This window comes from Mesoplodon densirostris, chromosome 10 (assembly GCF_025265405.1).
Source record: "Mesoplodon densirostris isolate mMesDen1 chromosome 10, mMesDen1 primary haplotype, whole genome shotgun sequence".
In the NCBI taxonomy this organism is placed as follows: Eukaryota; Metazoa; Chordata; class Mammalia; order Artiodactyla; family Ziphiidae; genus Mesoplodon; species Mesoplodon densirostris.
The window spans coordinates 1,945,017-1,960,287 of record NC_082670.1 but is presented as its reverse complement, the minus strand read 5'-3'; the positions used below and the strand labels follow the sequence as shown (position 1 = coordinate 1,960,287).

The 15,271-nt window shown below is 50.7% G+C and overlaps 2 protein-coding genes across 2 annotated transcripts in view; both read left to right on the top strand.

Moving 5' to 3' along the window:
- GMDS (GDP-mannose 4,6-dehydratase) overlaps positions 1 to 15,271 on the top strand; it is a 499,210-nt gene that overhangs the window by 370,977 nt on the left and 112,962 nt on the right. The gene's annotated exons all lie outside the window — the stretch shown is intronic.
- LOC132497408 (large ribosomal subunit protein P1-like) lies at positions 8,305 to 8,809 on the top strand. Its single transcript, XM_060110552.1, has one exon. It carries the CDS (start codon positions 8,424 to 8,426, stop codon positions 8,766 to 8,768), a length of 345 nt encoding a protein of 114 aa, XP_059966535.1. The 5' UTR covers positions 8,305 to 8,423; the 3' UTR covers positions 8,769 to 8,809.

The window sequence follows — 15,271 nt, the reverse complement described above, 5'->3', positions numbered from 1 at the left end:
TTGCTTTGCCCGTGAGAAAACAATGTGGGTGGAGACCCTGCCAGCTTTCTGCAGATCTGAGGTCCTCCCTTGAGTTGTTGCCCGGAGGCGGCTGCTAGGGCCAAAACGACGTCTCTGGGTGCCCTGTGCGTCCAGGAGGCCAGAGCCTGTTTCAGAGCAGAATGACCCGTCACTTCCGGGCTTTCCTGTCTACCAACTGGAAGCAAAGGTCTCTGAGCCCCTTGGGATGGAAGGATCCGCGGGGTGGAAGGATCTTGGTCCCTGAATCAATGCAGGGATGAGAGGGGATTCTTTTGTGCTGGACTTTGTCGTCCAGGACTGCGGCCGCCCGCCACCCGAGGCTGCTGAGCACCTAGAGCAGGGCTGGTCTGACCCGAGATTGTTGTAGATGTAAACTGGACGCGAGGTTTCCAAGAGCACAAAACAGAACGTAAAATATCTCAGCAGTTGTTTATATAAATTACAAGTCAAGATAATAATACTTTGGATATATTAGATTAATATATTATTAAAATTCATTTCACCTATTTCTTTTTTTACTGCGGCTACTAGAAGCTTTTGGAGACCTTTGTGGTGACAGTGCTTCTCTGGCGCACAGGGCCGTCCTGAGACATTGCGACCACACGTTTGTCTGCAGTACCTCCCCTGAGCCTGGGCCCTGGAGCCGTCACGGGGCCCTGTGGCTGGCCTTCCAGACCCATCGCGGGCCCTGTCCCTGCAGTGATACTCTGCCATTCTCTGAGAAATTGATGTCTCCAGAATGAGGTGTTATCTACCTTGTTAAAACTTCAAATGAAGCGTTTCTGAGTGTCGGGTAGTTGTCCTGTGCTGTCCTTCAGGAATAGGAAAGGTCTACCAAATACCACCAGGGCATTCAGTTGCCATGGTCACGGTTAAATTACTCCGTTCCAGGAAATGAGGCCTAATGATGCAACCTGTTACAATTGTATACTGTATAACATCATGACTTTCATCGGATAAAACCATGTTTCTTGCTACTTGTTAGAATTTTTCTTAACCCACCATCTATATATAGCTCCAGTTTTATTCTTTTATACTTCATACTGAAGATTTATTGAGTACAAATAAAAACATGTTTCTAATCCTGTTTTTCAACTCTAAACCATCTGGATTTGTTATGGCCAAAGAACTTCGTGAATTACATTCCTAATCCTGTTTGGCTAATATAAGTCTCTGCTAGAAGATAATGGATCAGCTTCTTAGGACTTTGGGGTACTCTTGGGGCACATTTTTATTTTGATCTTGCCTTGTTACACTAAAAAGTCACTGTTTATGCTTTCTTAGAAAAACAATTTATGCTGTAACACAGATTATGTCTATAGAAAAACTACTCTGGAAAACTGTCTTTCTCTTTCTGCATGTTTTCTGAGTAGTGATGTTTAAAATAGAGTTGCAGCATTTTAATCTGTGTGTTGCCGCGGTCTGTTTTTCAGATCTGAAAGGCATATCTGTGATGGACCAGAGAATGAAATCAGTTTGTTTTGCGTGTCATGTGGAGGAAACTAGGCTGCCCTATGGTCAGTTACATCCAAAGGAAGTAAAGGTCCAACCCCACAGACGCACTGGAAAGTTGCTTTATTCTTCGCTGCAGCCTCTAGAAGAGGTGGCAGAGGGTACCAGTCACGTGACGCAAAGCCGTGCGTCCAGGAGTGCCTAGTACCCTCTGCCCAAAGGCCCCTGACGTCTCCGTGCTCTTGGCCCCAGACTCTGCTCTAAACCTCCACCACCTCTGGCCCCCCACCTTTCCTTCTCTCCCAGCCTCTTCCATCTCCTGTAGCCAGGACCAGACGGCCTTGAAGTCAAACAGATGCTGGACAGCCTCAGGCCCGGGAGAGGGAGGAGGTTTGTGAAAACTTAGAAATGAACTTTTCTGGTCTCCGTTTCATATCATTATGCTTAGAATTTTTTTCTAATTGGCGATCATAAACAGCCCACCTGTAACATGCAAGGTACAACTTTTATCACAGCAGACTGAACCTCTGAATATTTTACTGGTGGTGTCAGGGCCCTGACTAAAGTTGAGAAGTTCTTTTGGTTTTTGTTTTTTAAAGACTGGTCCATCCAGCCTGACCAGCTACCTGATTATCACAAATCCAGGGCTGGCCAGAGACCCAGGGGGAAGGGGCGGGACCTTGTAAGTCACCCAAGCTAATCTTCACATGTTAACATCTTTTCTGCCACTAAGAACCAAGAGGCTGGTGTCCTTTTCGTGTGTGTGTTTGACGCTCAGTAACATGAGGGAGCTGCACGGTCACGTCACTTGTCCTCGTGTTTTCACATCTGTGTCTTTGGCGTATTTTCAGTAGTAATACAATTGCTACCTCTTAAGATGCCAGAGTTGTACATTTTCCAGCAGGGTTGCCATCGCCAGTGTGAAACATCGTGGTGCTTCGTAAGGAAAGAGGACACGTTCGCTTTATGCAACATGCATCTTGTTCCGTTTCACACCTGGCTTCGGATTTTGTATTCCGAAGAGTTGGGGGACCGTGCCCTCTTCCCGGGTCATTTCAGACGCTTGCTTCCTGACCTCAGCATGTAGTGTCTGCTGACGTCTATCGAGTCAAGCCCAGGGGTGCGCGGGGAGAGAGGCACCCTTCGCCCCTGGGACACACACGGGCCCCACCTAAAACATCAGGGTCTGGGGAGGCTGTGCCTGTCTGGCCTCAGGGGCCAACCTCCCAGCAGGAGGGGCTGTCGGGGAGACTGAGCCACATGACCCAGCCTCGTCACCTCTCTGACCTCGGCTTTCTGAGGGGCAGGCCACAGGGTTCTGGGAATCAGGTAAGCGGGTGGGTGTCCGTGGCACCTGGCACGGTGTAAGCATTTAGTGACGTTGTTTTGTAAATATTTTATTTCATTTTGATCAACAGTGCAATTTTGCCCATATTCATGACTTCCTAGCAATGCCTAGTATTTCTCTTCACCAAGATTGAGGTAAAATCAGCAAGCTTTGAGAATCAGGCATTTGGCCACTTCCTTCTGTGGGCAGTACGTGCTGGTGTTTCGTGACAGTCCCATTTGCTCTAGATTCAGATTTTTATTGGTCCTAACAAAGACTTTGAAAGAGGTCATTAGAAGATGAAGGCTTGGGAGCATTTTGTGGCCTCTAGTGAGATAAAGAACTTATCTCATTGACCTTACTCAAGATAATGAAGCTTCAGTTGAAGATGATTGAGTTTGGTTCTGTGCGTGGAGAGACAGTGACCCTTAGAACATACTTAGGTTTGGGTGTTTTGTTTTTCCTTCTTGCTTTTTGAATACATGTAACTAGGTCTGTTGCTAAAAATTTCTTTGGGGCTAGACTGGAGTAAGGAAATAAATGAGAGAGTTGGACCAAATTCTGTGAGTCTGGACTACACCAGGCCAAACTCCCTTCCCTCCCATGCAGTTTCAATAGAATTCCATTGAATTAATTTTGCTTGTAATAAAATCGGCTGCATTTCAGGCCTCCAGCTCTGGGGACTTCTGATCCAAGTACAACAGCCTGTGCTGTGCAGCCTGTTGACCTTGGCGGCAAGGGGTGGGGACGGGATCGTGTTTGAAGTTGGCCCCTTCTACCCTGCTCATCAGTATTTCAGGACAGCTGGGATTCTCTGAAAATCAACTTTTGCCAAAAAAAAAAAAAAATTGCTGGTTTGAGAGGATCATGCTACTCCTAAATTATTATTCCTACAATACTATAAAATTGTAAAAGGCTCCATAAACCATTAAGAGTATTGGAAGCCAGTGACTCATCTTTCAGGGCTAAGTTGAAAGGAAAGGCAGTTATGGCCAGCAGAGTCTGTTCCAGAGGACGTCCACAGCACGCTGTGTTCCCCGAACCGACGGTGCAGCCAGGTCTCACACGGGGTGACCTGGGCTGGGGTGAGGGTGACGGGACAGCAGAGGGCCAGGGCCACCAGCAGCAGGGTCCGGGCTGGCTCGGATGCCTGCGGAGGGACCTGGCAGGCGGGCTCCTTTGTGAGGGGCGTCCCCGAAGCACAGCCAAGAGCCTACTCCGACCAGCAAGGGGTCCTGTGCCACGTCCACGAAGCGGGGGCCTCCCACTCTGGGTCCGTGCGTGCAGACTCAGATCTGAGAGCACAGGGCACGTTTGTCCACGTGCAGCGCTCACAGAGCACTCACAGACTCCAGTCGTGTGTGTAATGAGATCTGAAAGAAGAAGAAGAGACATCTTGGGTGCTTCATGTCATGGTATGCAGTTGACACATAAAAGAAAAGATGCTGCGTCATCATGTCCGTACCACGGCCGACCTCTGCGTGGACTTGGACTTGTAAATCTCGGGGTGCAATCCAGCCGCCCCAGTTAAAAGAAAAGTCCCCTTGGTGTAGAATGAGGCAGAAGGAAAAGGCAGGTCCTTCTCTGAGTCTGACATCCCTCAGACACTGGAGCTGTTGGAACACACGGGCGACGTGTGTCCTGGAGAGGTGGTGAGCCGTGTTGAGCCTCGCGGAAGAGGAAGTGGGCAGAGCTTCCTGGGGTGGGAGGCTGCCCACTCCCTGGGTCTGGCGTCCAACATTGCCCCCTCTTGCCAAGCAGGTGGGTGGAGAGGCCCCTAGCTCACAGGCTGGGGAACAGGAAGGAAGGCAGGATGGTCTGTGTGACGGATCAGGCTCCCGGTACCTGGGGGAGGCGGGTGGGCTGAGTCTCACAGGAGCTCGGAGGCAGAGGGGCACAGGCCTCTGTGCACCGCGTGCCCGGCCGGTGCCGACCATCCCCAGGGAGCCGCGGGGCCACCTTTCCTGCCGTGGAAGCTATTCGACGAGCAGCAGGTGTTGCCACACGTGGCATCTGGTCTGTGTGTCCCACCGGGCTGAATCCTGATGAGACCCCTGTGCTACCCCGTGTCTCACCCTCATTTTACAGACGAGGAAACTGGGCCTCAGAGAAGGAAGGGATTCGCCCAGTGTCACACATTCCCAGAGGGTCGGAAGTGATTGCTTAGAAAACAAAGCTTTATATCCTCAGGTGCAGTTCCCAGAATGTCTCTTTTCACCCATGTCAGCGGTCAGCTACAAGGGGAGGGGCGTGTTCAGCGTGCCCTCCCCAGAGCCCATCGCCAGCTGTCCCGCAGAGGCGGGGGTCCGCGTGTGGCTCGAGGGGCCCTTGGGTGAGAAGGGTCCTCAGGAGACCGAACTCAGAACCGGAGCAGCAGTCACGACGGGGGCTCCGTCAGTCTGATTCACCTGCGACGCTCAGTAACGTAGTTTCCCTCTGTCGATTCGAGGGACGGGCTGGCACACGGGATGGAACTGCGCTTGTGCTGATCCTGATACAGGACTCTTCCCTGGGGGCTGGGGAAGCATCTCCAGGACACCTGCGGTCACAGGACACTTCAGAAGACAGTGCACATCATCGCACGGTGTCCCCATGGCGAGCTTCAAGTGCACCGTCTCTCCTGGAAAATTGTGGCCTGGGTCACCAAGTTTCCTTCCAAGTCATAATCTTCTCAAGTCGCTCATGGCTCTTCGGTCGATTTTGGAGGGAGTTGGAGGAGGAAGGTCTGGGGAGAGTCGCAGGCCCTAGCCCACCGGACACGTGGATTCACCTAGAGGTAGCTGTCCGGCTCCGGAGCCGGGGTCCAACGGTCAGGAGGCTGTCCCCGGGGCTGAGGAGTGGGGCCCCGGGTCAGAGGGGAGCCCTGGACAGGAGACACCCGTCCTGAAGTTTCCCGTTGGGTGGCATCGTGGGACCAGGTCAGAAAGGCTCCCGGCGGTGGCCGCCAGGGAGATCGGCCAGAGAAGGGCTGGCCCGGCCTGTGACTGTGGGGTGGCCAGGCCTGGTCCAGGGAGTAGCCTGGGCGGCCTCAGCAACCCCTCGAGAAGGAAGGGGCAGGCGCAGCAATAGGCAACCTGAACCGGGAGGGCAGGGGCTGTCGGGCTTGGACAACATTTCCAGGCATCTTTCTGCCTTAGAGGAAAAAAAATAAAGTAAAGAAAATCTACGGGGCCAAGTCCTGTCGGAGGAGCTGGTGCAGGCCTGGCCCACAGCGGTCAGGCCGCGGTCCGCGCGCCGAGGTCTGAACTGCGGGCGTCAGCAGGCTTTTTCCTGGCTGGCAGGAAGGGAAAGTTCCCTCCAGTGACAGGCAAAAATAATGGATCTGGGGCAGGTCTCGGCCTTCAGAGGTTACGGTGAAAATTAATGGAGGGCCCCGTTAACTAATGTTACTCTAATCCTGCAGTTTGGGACGTTGGGCTGGGTTTCTGTTTTATGGCACGTCTTACAAACTAACCTATTTGAGATGCAGGAGCGGTCAGGCCGGAGTGAGTTCCAGGTCAGGAAACGTGCCCCTCCCCACAGAGTCCAGGGTCCGGCCGCTGGGCACTGCGCTGCCTGGCCCCTCGCCTCTGCCCCCCTGCACCTCACGCAGATCCTGTATCTTTCAGGTGTTATGATCTGGGCTTCAGTCACGGCTCCGTCACCCTGAACAGGCAATTATCTGCCTTGTCACTTCTGCCTCTGCTCTCCTGACCCGGGGGTCACAGAGGCCCGGCTGTAACTGAATCCAGCAAAATTATTCCCTTACCTGTCATATAAATAGTCATCCCAGCAAAATGAGACCCAAGGGGGCTTTTCAAGAGGTGTTGAGAAGGCCAGTCTAACTCAAGCCTTTATTCCCTCTTTAAGGAATGCAGTACTGTGTTGGCACTCTATCAAAATAAAACAAAGTTCCATTTTTCAGCTTCTTTTTTTAAAGCGTGCACCCCTGAGCTTACAAATGCTTCTTTGTGGCCTTCTTTATTGAAATTTCCATTCAGCTCTTCCATCTGTTAGCTGTGTTTACCTCTATGTCCAGGGAAAGAATTCAGCATTTCACCTTTATTTGGGGTATAAGGTCATAAAACTGTCTGGATTATTTCAGCTATATTTATACCAAACTTAATATTGCTTCTTTAACAGGTTTAAAGCTTTTAATTCCCTGGTTCGTTATTCACGGTGAGCTGCCTGAAGAGACCAGTTTGTGTTTTGAACGAGGAAGGCATTTTATACCTTCCTGCTGTCCGTGCCACCCTCCCCTGCCCCCACAGAGAGAGAATGTGCTACACTGTGACCTTCACCCAGGGAACACCTCATTCAGCTCCAGTCCTGTCCCCTCTGCAGGGCTGCTGGAGCTCCCCCTGCATTTAGGGAGCACACACTTGCTGTACGTGCCCCTTTCCTAGAAATACTCATGTTACTGCGATCTTAGAAAATCCCTGAGACTGATGGTGTAACACCCGCTGTCGAAGTAAGGTCTCCCACGTGGAGTTGCTACTATGTGCATTTGTGCGTGTGCATATGTGTGTGTGTTCACGTGTGCGTGTGTATGTAGATGTGTGTGTGCTTGTGTGTGTGTGTATTTACATTTCCCCAAACAAGGCGACCTCAGCCTTCAGCAGTAAGTTTGGAACTACATCAAAAAGAAATACAGAAATAATAGAAAATAGAAAAGCACGCAGATCATTTTTCGTCCTAGAATTGCTGCATCAGAATGCTTCTAAAGCTTTACCGTGTCCCTAGCAGCCTGCGCCGTAGGAAGCAGTGTGGAGTGGTGGGCAGACCGCAGGCTGGTGCCCAGGCCCCTCAGGAGTCGTGCGGTGCTAGTACAGGGGCGCGTCCAACCTCGCTCCTGCTGTCAGAGGGGAGCGGAGCATCCTGTGAGGACGCCCCGTGCGGGCCGGGACGGCTGTGGACCGCACGGGGCCTGGCCCCTGCTGGGGACTCACCAGTGATGGGCTTTGCTATCGTCAGGCCGTCCTGGGTGAGGCGTGACCAGATCCTGTGTCTCAACCGCTGTTTTCGCGCTGGTGGTTGTCTGGCGCCTGCCAGGTGGCCACCTGCACCTGCTCGGTGTTGCTGCTTCCTCGGCTGATGAGCTCGAGCCGCGACCCCCGAGCCTGGGAGCCCTTGATGAAGCAGAGTGCCTGTCTCCGCCCTCTCCTGGATGGTTTCCCGTCCTGACAGGCTCCAGGGTGGCGGATGGGGGGAGGTGGGCGTTGAATGCCCAGGTAGAAAAGAGCTAGAGCAGCACTCTGGGGATTTGGGTCCATGCAGCCTGTGATCGTGGGTCTGAGCTGGAGCCTGAGAGCCAGGTGACTCCCAGGGGATGCCGAGGCCACAGGTCACACGTGAGCGTCAGGACCTGAGACTGCTCAGCGCCTTGGGGGGTGTACGGCCCCCGTGCCTGCAGCAGCACCTCAGGTTTCGATGGGAATTTACCTGTTTTAACAAAACTGGCTTAAAGAAGGGCGGTGGCTGCCCCGTGACTTTAAAACTCAGGGAAACATGCTTCCTTTTCCTCAGCTTCCGCTAAGGTGCTTGGTCCTTCCGAGGAAGCTAAGGCCGCGTTGGGGTGAGGCCCTCACTTCATCCGGCGACTAGCACCGCGCCCGGCAGACCCTGCCTAGCCCTCTCCCGCACCATGGCCTCCGTCTCGGAGCTCGCCTGCCTCTACTCGGCCCTCATCCTGCACGACGATGAGGTGACGGTCACGGAGGATAAGATCGATGCCCTCATTAAAGCAGCCGGTGTAAATGTTGAACCTTTCTGGCCAGGCTTGTTTGCAAAGGCTTTGGCCAATGTCAACATCGGGAGCCTCATCTGCAGTGTGGGGGCAGGTGGACCTGGCCCAGCACCTGGTGCTGCACCAGCAGGAGGTCCTGCCCCCTCCACCACTGCTGCCCCAGCTGAGGAGAAGAAAGTGGAAGCAAAGAAAGAAGAACCTGAAGAGTCTGATGATGGCATGGGCTTTGGTCTTTTTGACTAAACCTCTTTAGTAGCACGTTCAATAAAAAGCTGAGTTCTTTGCTGCTGTTTGTCTTAAAAAAAAAAAAAAAAAAAAAAAGAACTCAGGGAAACAGAGAAACGGGGCTTCTTCACTGCCCTCCCATGACTGTATCTTCTTGATCGTGCTGTGTTATCAAGTCCAGATTGTGCCTGGTTGTCAGTTCACAGACTGATGGAGCTTCTGGCCTCTGAGTCCAGCCGTTTGCTTCCCTGGCTGCCCCTGTGGTTCCAGGATGGTGGCTGCGCAAAGGCCTGGACACACCTGGCGAGGGAGGTGGCGAAACACACGCTGCATCGTGCAGTAAAATGGCTGTAAACCCCCCTCCAGTCTCCCAGGTCCCCTTTTCTATATTACTGTAAAGACAGAAAAGAGTAAGCATCCACTTTAGAAAACAGAAAATTTGAAGAACATAATACCCGACACTTAGAAACAAGCATCTGTCGTTGAAAATTGTATCAGAGCATCTCTGTATCCTGGAGAAGAGTGACACACGTTTCTACAGGAAGGAGACCTGGGCCACAGGGAGACTACTGACCAGGCCCCCCTTCTCCTGTCCCTGGGTTCCCAGCAGGGCGTTGGGCTGGCCTGTGAATGGCTCTGTAGCTGCAGGCTTCAAAGAAGGGTGTGTCTGGGGCCTGTGGGCCAGGAGGCGGAGGAGGCTTTGGAGCGTGGCGGGTTCGAGTCCCTCCCGTCCAGCGTGGGCGCCGCGCTCATAGATGCTTTGATTCGCGTAGGCGTTAGGATGGTATCTAGCGGCGGCAGGAGAGGGCCGGCTCGTGTTGTCACTCTCGTGTTGTGTCGTCAGCACTTATGCAGTCTTGGCCCTCCCAGCGTCTCCAGAGGTGAACTTGGGCGGGCAGGAGGCCCTTGTGTGACAGGAGAAGATGCAGACGCCAACATGGCCCTGGGGTCCTCCCAAGGCTGCCCGCACACCCCACCCCGCCCCCCACCTACGAGCAGACTCTCCACCTCGTCTTTTGAAGGCTTGGGTCCCTGAGTTGTCTTATTTATTTTCATGATCACATTAGGTGTTATGGGTTTTAATTAAGTAGTTGTCTCCACAAGATGTGTTCTGGGAAAGAAGCCAAAGGCAAGAGGCCACTGAGTGGACGTCCCCGGGGCCCTGCCCCCGCCTCCAGGGATGGGCAGGCACCTGCCGGCTTCCGGATATCCCTCCTTAGTAAGTCCTGACTTTGCCTCTGGCTCGCGGCTCTAACTTCAACTCTGAAACTTGGTTCCCTTTTCGTCATTGAAGGTCATAGAGGGTCTTGTGCGGCTCTAAAATTCTGTACATCTGTGATTCAGTCAGAGTAAAGGTAAAGGTAACTACAATAATTAAATAGGAAAATGTGCTTCTTTATAAGCACAAAGGAGGACTTCGGAAGCTTTTCCTTTTTTAGTTTGGGTCAAGTGGTTTCTACCCTGACATGAGTTACCAGGCTTTTCTGAACTGTAACTTGCTGCACATATGTTTTCAATGTGAGCTGTGGTTTGAGACATCTTTCCTAGACTTCTGGTGAGACAGGAGGACAGAGTGTGTGTTTTTATGCCCGTGTTTTTCTGTGTCGGCACATTTACACGCAGTCATCATGCGGGGATGCTGATGGGCCCTAATCCGCTTTAATAGCCTAGTGAGAGATTGCATCATGTTTTGTTTTACAAAATCTGAAAACCCTCTGCAGCTGTGAAGGAATCGGCCTCATAATTCATCTGCGAGCCTGCCTCTCCGGCTCGTGGGATCTGCCCCGTTTCCCACATCAGCTCATTACTCTGTATCCTCCTCGTGCCCAGAAAGCCCTCGTGACAGATGCTGTACAGCAAGGATGCGATTTCCCCGAGACAGGGCGGTGCACGCTGTGACACCGGAGTGATGGGGCACAAGCCGGTTAGGAGACGCTCTATCTCTGCACGCCAGATCACTGTCCTTTATTCTGCAGCCGCATCTGTATTCACAGTGCAGCTCAGAGAGAGATAGGGAGGTGGAATTCTTATGTTTTTGATTCATACATTTATAAGGCCTTGCCTCTGATATATCCAGTGCCCCTTGGGAATTTTGCAAGAAACAACAATGGCCATGACTTTCTTCTTTCGAGATTTCTTTTCATTAATTCTTACGTTATTCTGATGTTGATTTTTGAACAGTGGTAGGCATTTCTGTGCTTTAAATTGAAGCTACTGTTCAAAAACTCAGCTTAGTTCCTGTGTTTCAAACACACGTCATGTCGTAGAGTGGTTTGAACTTTTGACCTAATCATAAACATTTGAACTGTAAGATACAGATAAGCTATTAATGGATTTGATATTTCATAAGAACAAGCTGCACCCTTACATGTTAAAATCTTCTAGATCCATTCCAAGGAGACTAAAATCTTGGCATGTTTGGAACAGTCTGTGACTACCTCAGTGGAGTTTCTTTCCCACACTCTCTCAGGAGGAATTGGCCACTTAGAATTCACACCTCAGACACCAGGAGCTGAGCCCCCAGCAGCGTCACCTGCTGACCACAAGTTCCCAGGCCACGGCTGGCCACCCCGAGTGCAGTGCTTGTTCTCCCGCCCGTGAAGCTGTGAAGCTGGCACATCAGGTAACTCACACTTGTCTCTGCGGTCACACACTCGGCCAAGAGGCGGCCCCGTCTTCACCTGTGTGGTCCTGAGGCACCCAGAACCCTTCTGTGAGATGGTTTAGCGCCAACTGGCATGTGACGTCCCACGTCTGACTCAGCGGAGCCCTAACCATTCTGAGCCACGGACAAGCCTGTCTTCATCATCTTGTTAAAAGCACAGAGTTCCATCTGAGGAATTATTAGTTCAGTAGATGCTAACTGATACTTTCCAAGGACCACCGTAAGTGTTGAGAAAGTCCTTGGTTAACCCAAGTAACTTAGATTTTCTCTCAAATAGGATACTTATGTTGAAGCTGAAAGAGTGGACCCTCAGTGTTTTCTAACTGCCCTGACTGTATGTAAACTTTCAAGTCCATGCTCTGTTTTTCCCCTTGAACTTCCCCTGCATTTCTCCATCACCCAGAGAGACAGCCGAAATCCTCTCCACCATCTGCTTTAACCCTGCCCATGAGCCTCATGTTTGCACATGGGGGCTTGCAGTCACTGCCATTCACCAAGAAGCCCCAGTTAGTGATGATCAAAGCGTCCCTATGTGATCTCTTTACCTTATATTTTGCTCTGAAACATACATCCCAGCTTAAACAGGAGGAATATCCAACAGAACATAGGGGTAATGTTTCCAGTAAAGCCTCCTTCCAGAAACCAGTTGCTAACAAGCTGCCACCTGCAGAGAAGTTGAGAAGAAATAAAGAATCTTTGCGTCTTTGCATTTTCGGTTTTCTCTCTGGCAGCATAATAATCCCCGGCCGATTCTCCCCCATCAGTCTCTCCCCTCAGTCACCACCCTATTTTCAAAGTTGCTGTAAACAAATCCCAGTGATGGACGGTCCTTCGGGAAGTCAGCCTGGGCGACCGTGCACATGCTGGCAGGTTCTGCTGCACCCAGCGACGCCTCTGTCCTCTGAGTCTCTGCTCGAGCTGTTTTCATTTAAGAGCCAAATATAATCTGTAAAGTGTTTGCCTCTGAGGATGCAGTCCCAGTACTCGTGCACTGAAATTCTTCGAAGACCTCTTCATATTGGAAAGGCGTCTTCTCTTATTGACACGCAGATTCAGAGGTTCAACTTGGAGGCCTTGTTTTCTCGCTGGAGGTGGAACGAAAGGACTGGGGCAGTTGTGTCCACCGGAACCGCCCTGCGTGCACTAAGCGCTTCCCGCTTGTGAGGAACAGACTTCACTCTTTCCTTAGCTTGGTCCTTCCTTGCCCCACACTGAGGAGTAAAAAAAAAAAAGAGAGAGCATGGGTTTTGGTTGTGGTCTTCGGTTTGTTGTCATTTTCCACTGTATTTTCTTTGTAGCAGTAACTGAAAATAGCTGGGTTGCTGGAGATTACCAAGGGCTGTGTGTCCTTGACACACTGTCGTGCTGCTTTCACAGACGTCACTCTTCTGGTCCGTGTGACCCACCCTCAGGAGGACCACAGGCTTCACCCTATCACCCGTTTCTTTCCTACACTCTCCAGTTTCTCCTGAGACTGGTTGCCTCCTGATTATATGTTCACACCCCCCAGGCAGTGCTTCTCTTTTTCCTTTCTTGAATATCTACAGTGTTAATAGCTTGTGCTGGACCAGTGGATGCTGGTGACACAGGATGCCCTACTGGCTGGACACACCAGGTGCTGTAGGATGGACAGTCTCTACTGGGCCACTTCGTGTCTGCCACTGCGTGACTGGCAAATCAGTTAACATCTTTCATCCATTGTGCTCTCGTGGGTGAAAGGGAAACCATGGTGCGCGCTGATTAACTCCAAGTTTATTGTGAGGATCGGATGACAGATTGTGAGGGTGTTTTACAGAGCATGTAGTGTTGTAACTGGGGCACATTTGCACCTCATTTACTTAGTGAACGGCATCATTAGTGCGAATTAATGGCAGCTCCCATTTTATTGACCTACTCCTTTGTGCCAACCATTGTTATAGGCACTTTATACTCATTTTCTCATTTGTTTGTTTAAAGCCTACAAAAGAGGCCTTGTTACCCTCATTTTACAGTTGAAGTGACTTGCCCGTCATCCCAGGCATTAGGTAGCAGAGCTGGGGTTCTAGCCCAGGTCTGTCCAGTGTCCAGGCTCTCCTTACCGTCTCTCCATCCTAAGTTGGGAGAAAGAGGCGCCATCCTCCGTGGGATATGGGGTCTGACTGTCTTGCAGCTGACGGGCTCTAGAGCAATGGTGTTTTCAAGCTTAGATATCTTAGCTCCAAAAGCATAGAGTGTTTGAGTCCCAGGGGAGGGCAGGTGTTTTAGCACGTAAGGTATAAGAAATCAGTGAGTTTCAAAAGTAACTGAGGACATGGGGAGGGGGAAGGGTAAGCTGTGACAAAGCGAAAGAGCGGCATGGAAAAAAAACCAAAACAAACAAAAAAAAAACAAAAGTAACTGTCTTATAAACCTTTTATTTATTATATTTATTTCATTTCAGTGTATTTTATTTATCTTGTGAACCGATAAAGAATGCAGTAAGTCAGTCAGAGCCCTATGCTACAAGCTCTAGCCAGCACTTCTTCCTTTATTACCTTGGCAGCTTTATTTTTTAAAGGATCATCATTTAGAAAACTTCTCAAAACCGTTGATTGGATGCTGTTCATTAAATGATCTTCTCCCCTCATTAAGAAGACCATTATGGACACTTCTTACGATTAATTCTCCTCCTCCTCACTTTCACTTTCCTGGTATAATTTTTGCTTTCCTGCCCAGTGGCTGCCTCTCAAAACAGGAAGGCAAGTTGGACTTCATAAAACCAACAGCCAACACTTGTACAGTGTTTGCCATTAACAAAGAAAGCACTGTCCACTCCATTGTCTCGGTCCCAGAACTGGGGTCACTGTCTGAAGGCTCGAGCCCCAGACAAGGAAGCTGCAGTCCTGGGAGAGCTGTGGGTGACCGTGCTGACAGTGGGACAGTCTCACCTGGGTCTGCTTCGCTTTGCACCAGAGCCTCTGCTGCAGGGACTGCACCCTGTCTTTCCTGGCGTCCCACTCAGCTTTTAGCACAGGCCTTAAGTTGGCCTTCCGCAAACGTGGCCTACACAGAAGCACGAGCGAGTGGAAGATGAGTGAGGATTTCAGTGTTATCTCTGTGAATCAGAAATCTCTAACCCAGGGACTTCCCTGGTGGCTCAGTGGTTAAGAATCCGCCTGCCAATGCAGGGGACACAGGTTCGAGCCCTGGTCCGGGAAGATCACACATGCCGCGGAGCGACTAAGCCCGTGCACCACAACTACTGAGCCGGTGCTCTAGAGCCCACGAGCCACAACTAGAGAAAGCCTGTGCGCAGCAACGAAGACCCAACACAACCAAAAATAAATGAAAAAAAAAAAAAGTCTAACCCAGTGTCCAAAGACAGCCTTTCCAGGATGTCTGTGAATCTCTTAAAACCTTGGGCAAAAACATGCCATGTGCAGGCTCACATGTGTGTGCTTTTCAGGGAAGAAGGCAGCCTCCTCATTTTTCATCAGATCCTCAGTGGGGTTCATGACCCCAATAAAGTTAATAATCACTGCCTGCAAAAATTAAACAGCCCCACATCTTAAGATTTTATTTAGCCTTCATAACAAAAGATAGAAATAGTTTAGAAAGTTAGGCTTAAACTCTGTGTTACCTAAAGGATATCAACATTTCAAGTCTGAGCTAATCAAATTTGGTTTGTTAGAGCTTAAAACTAATGAGGTTGACACTTGGGTTTCAGTCTTCCAATTGGCTAAATCACAGCTCAGTCCTGGGGCTGCAGATTTCACTGAGCCCCACCAGGCATCTTGAAAAGGCCCATCCGTGATGGGTGAAAAACCGCAGGGAATTACCGTGTCCGTTGGTCCATCTCTGTGTTCCCTGTGCTGTTTGTTCATACTTCAGTGTGAAT

Coding starts and splice junctions, on each gene's coding strand:
- LOC132497408 (XM_060110552.1), top strand. CDS start 8,424: ATGGCCTCCGTCTCGGAGCTCGCCTGCCTCTACTCGGCCCTCATCCTG.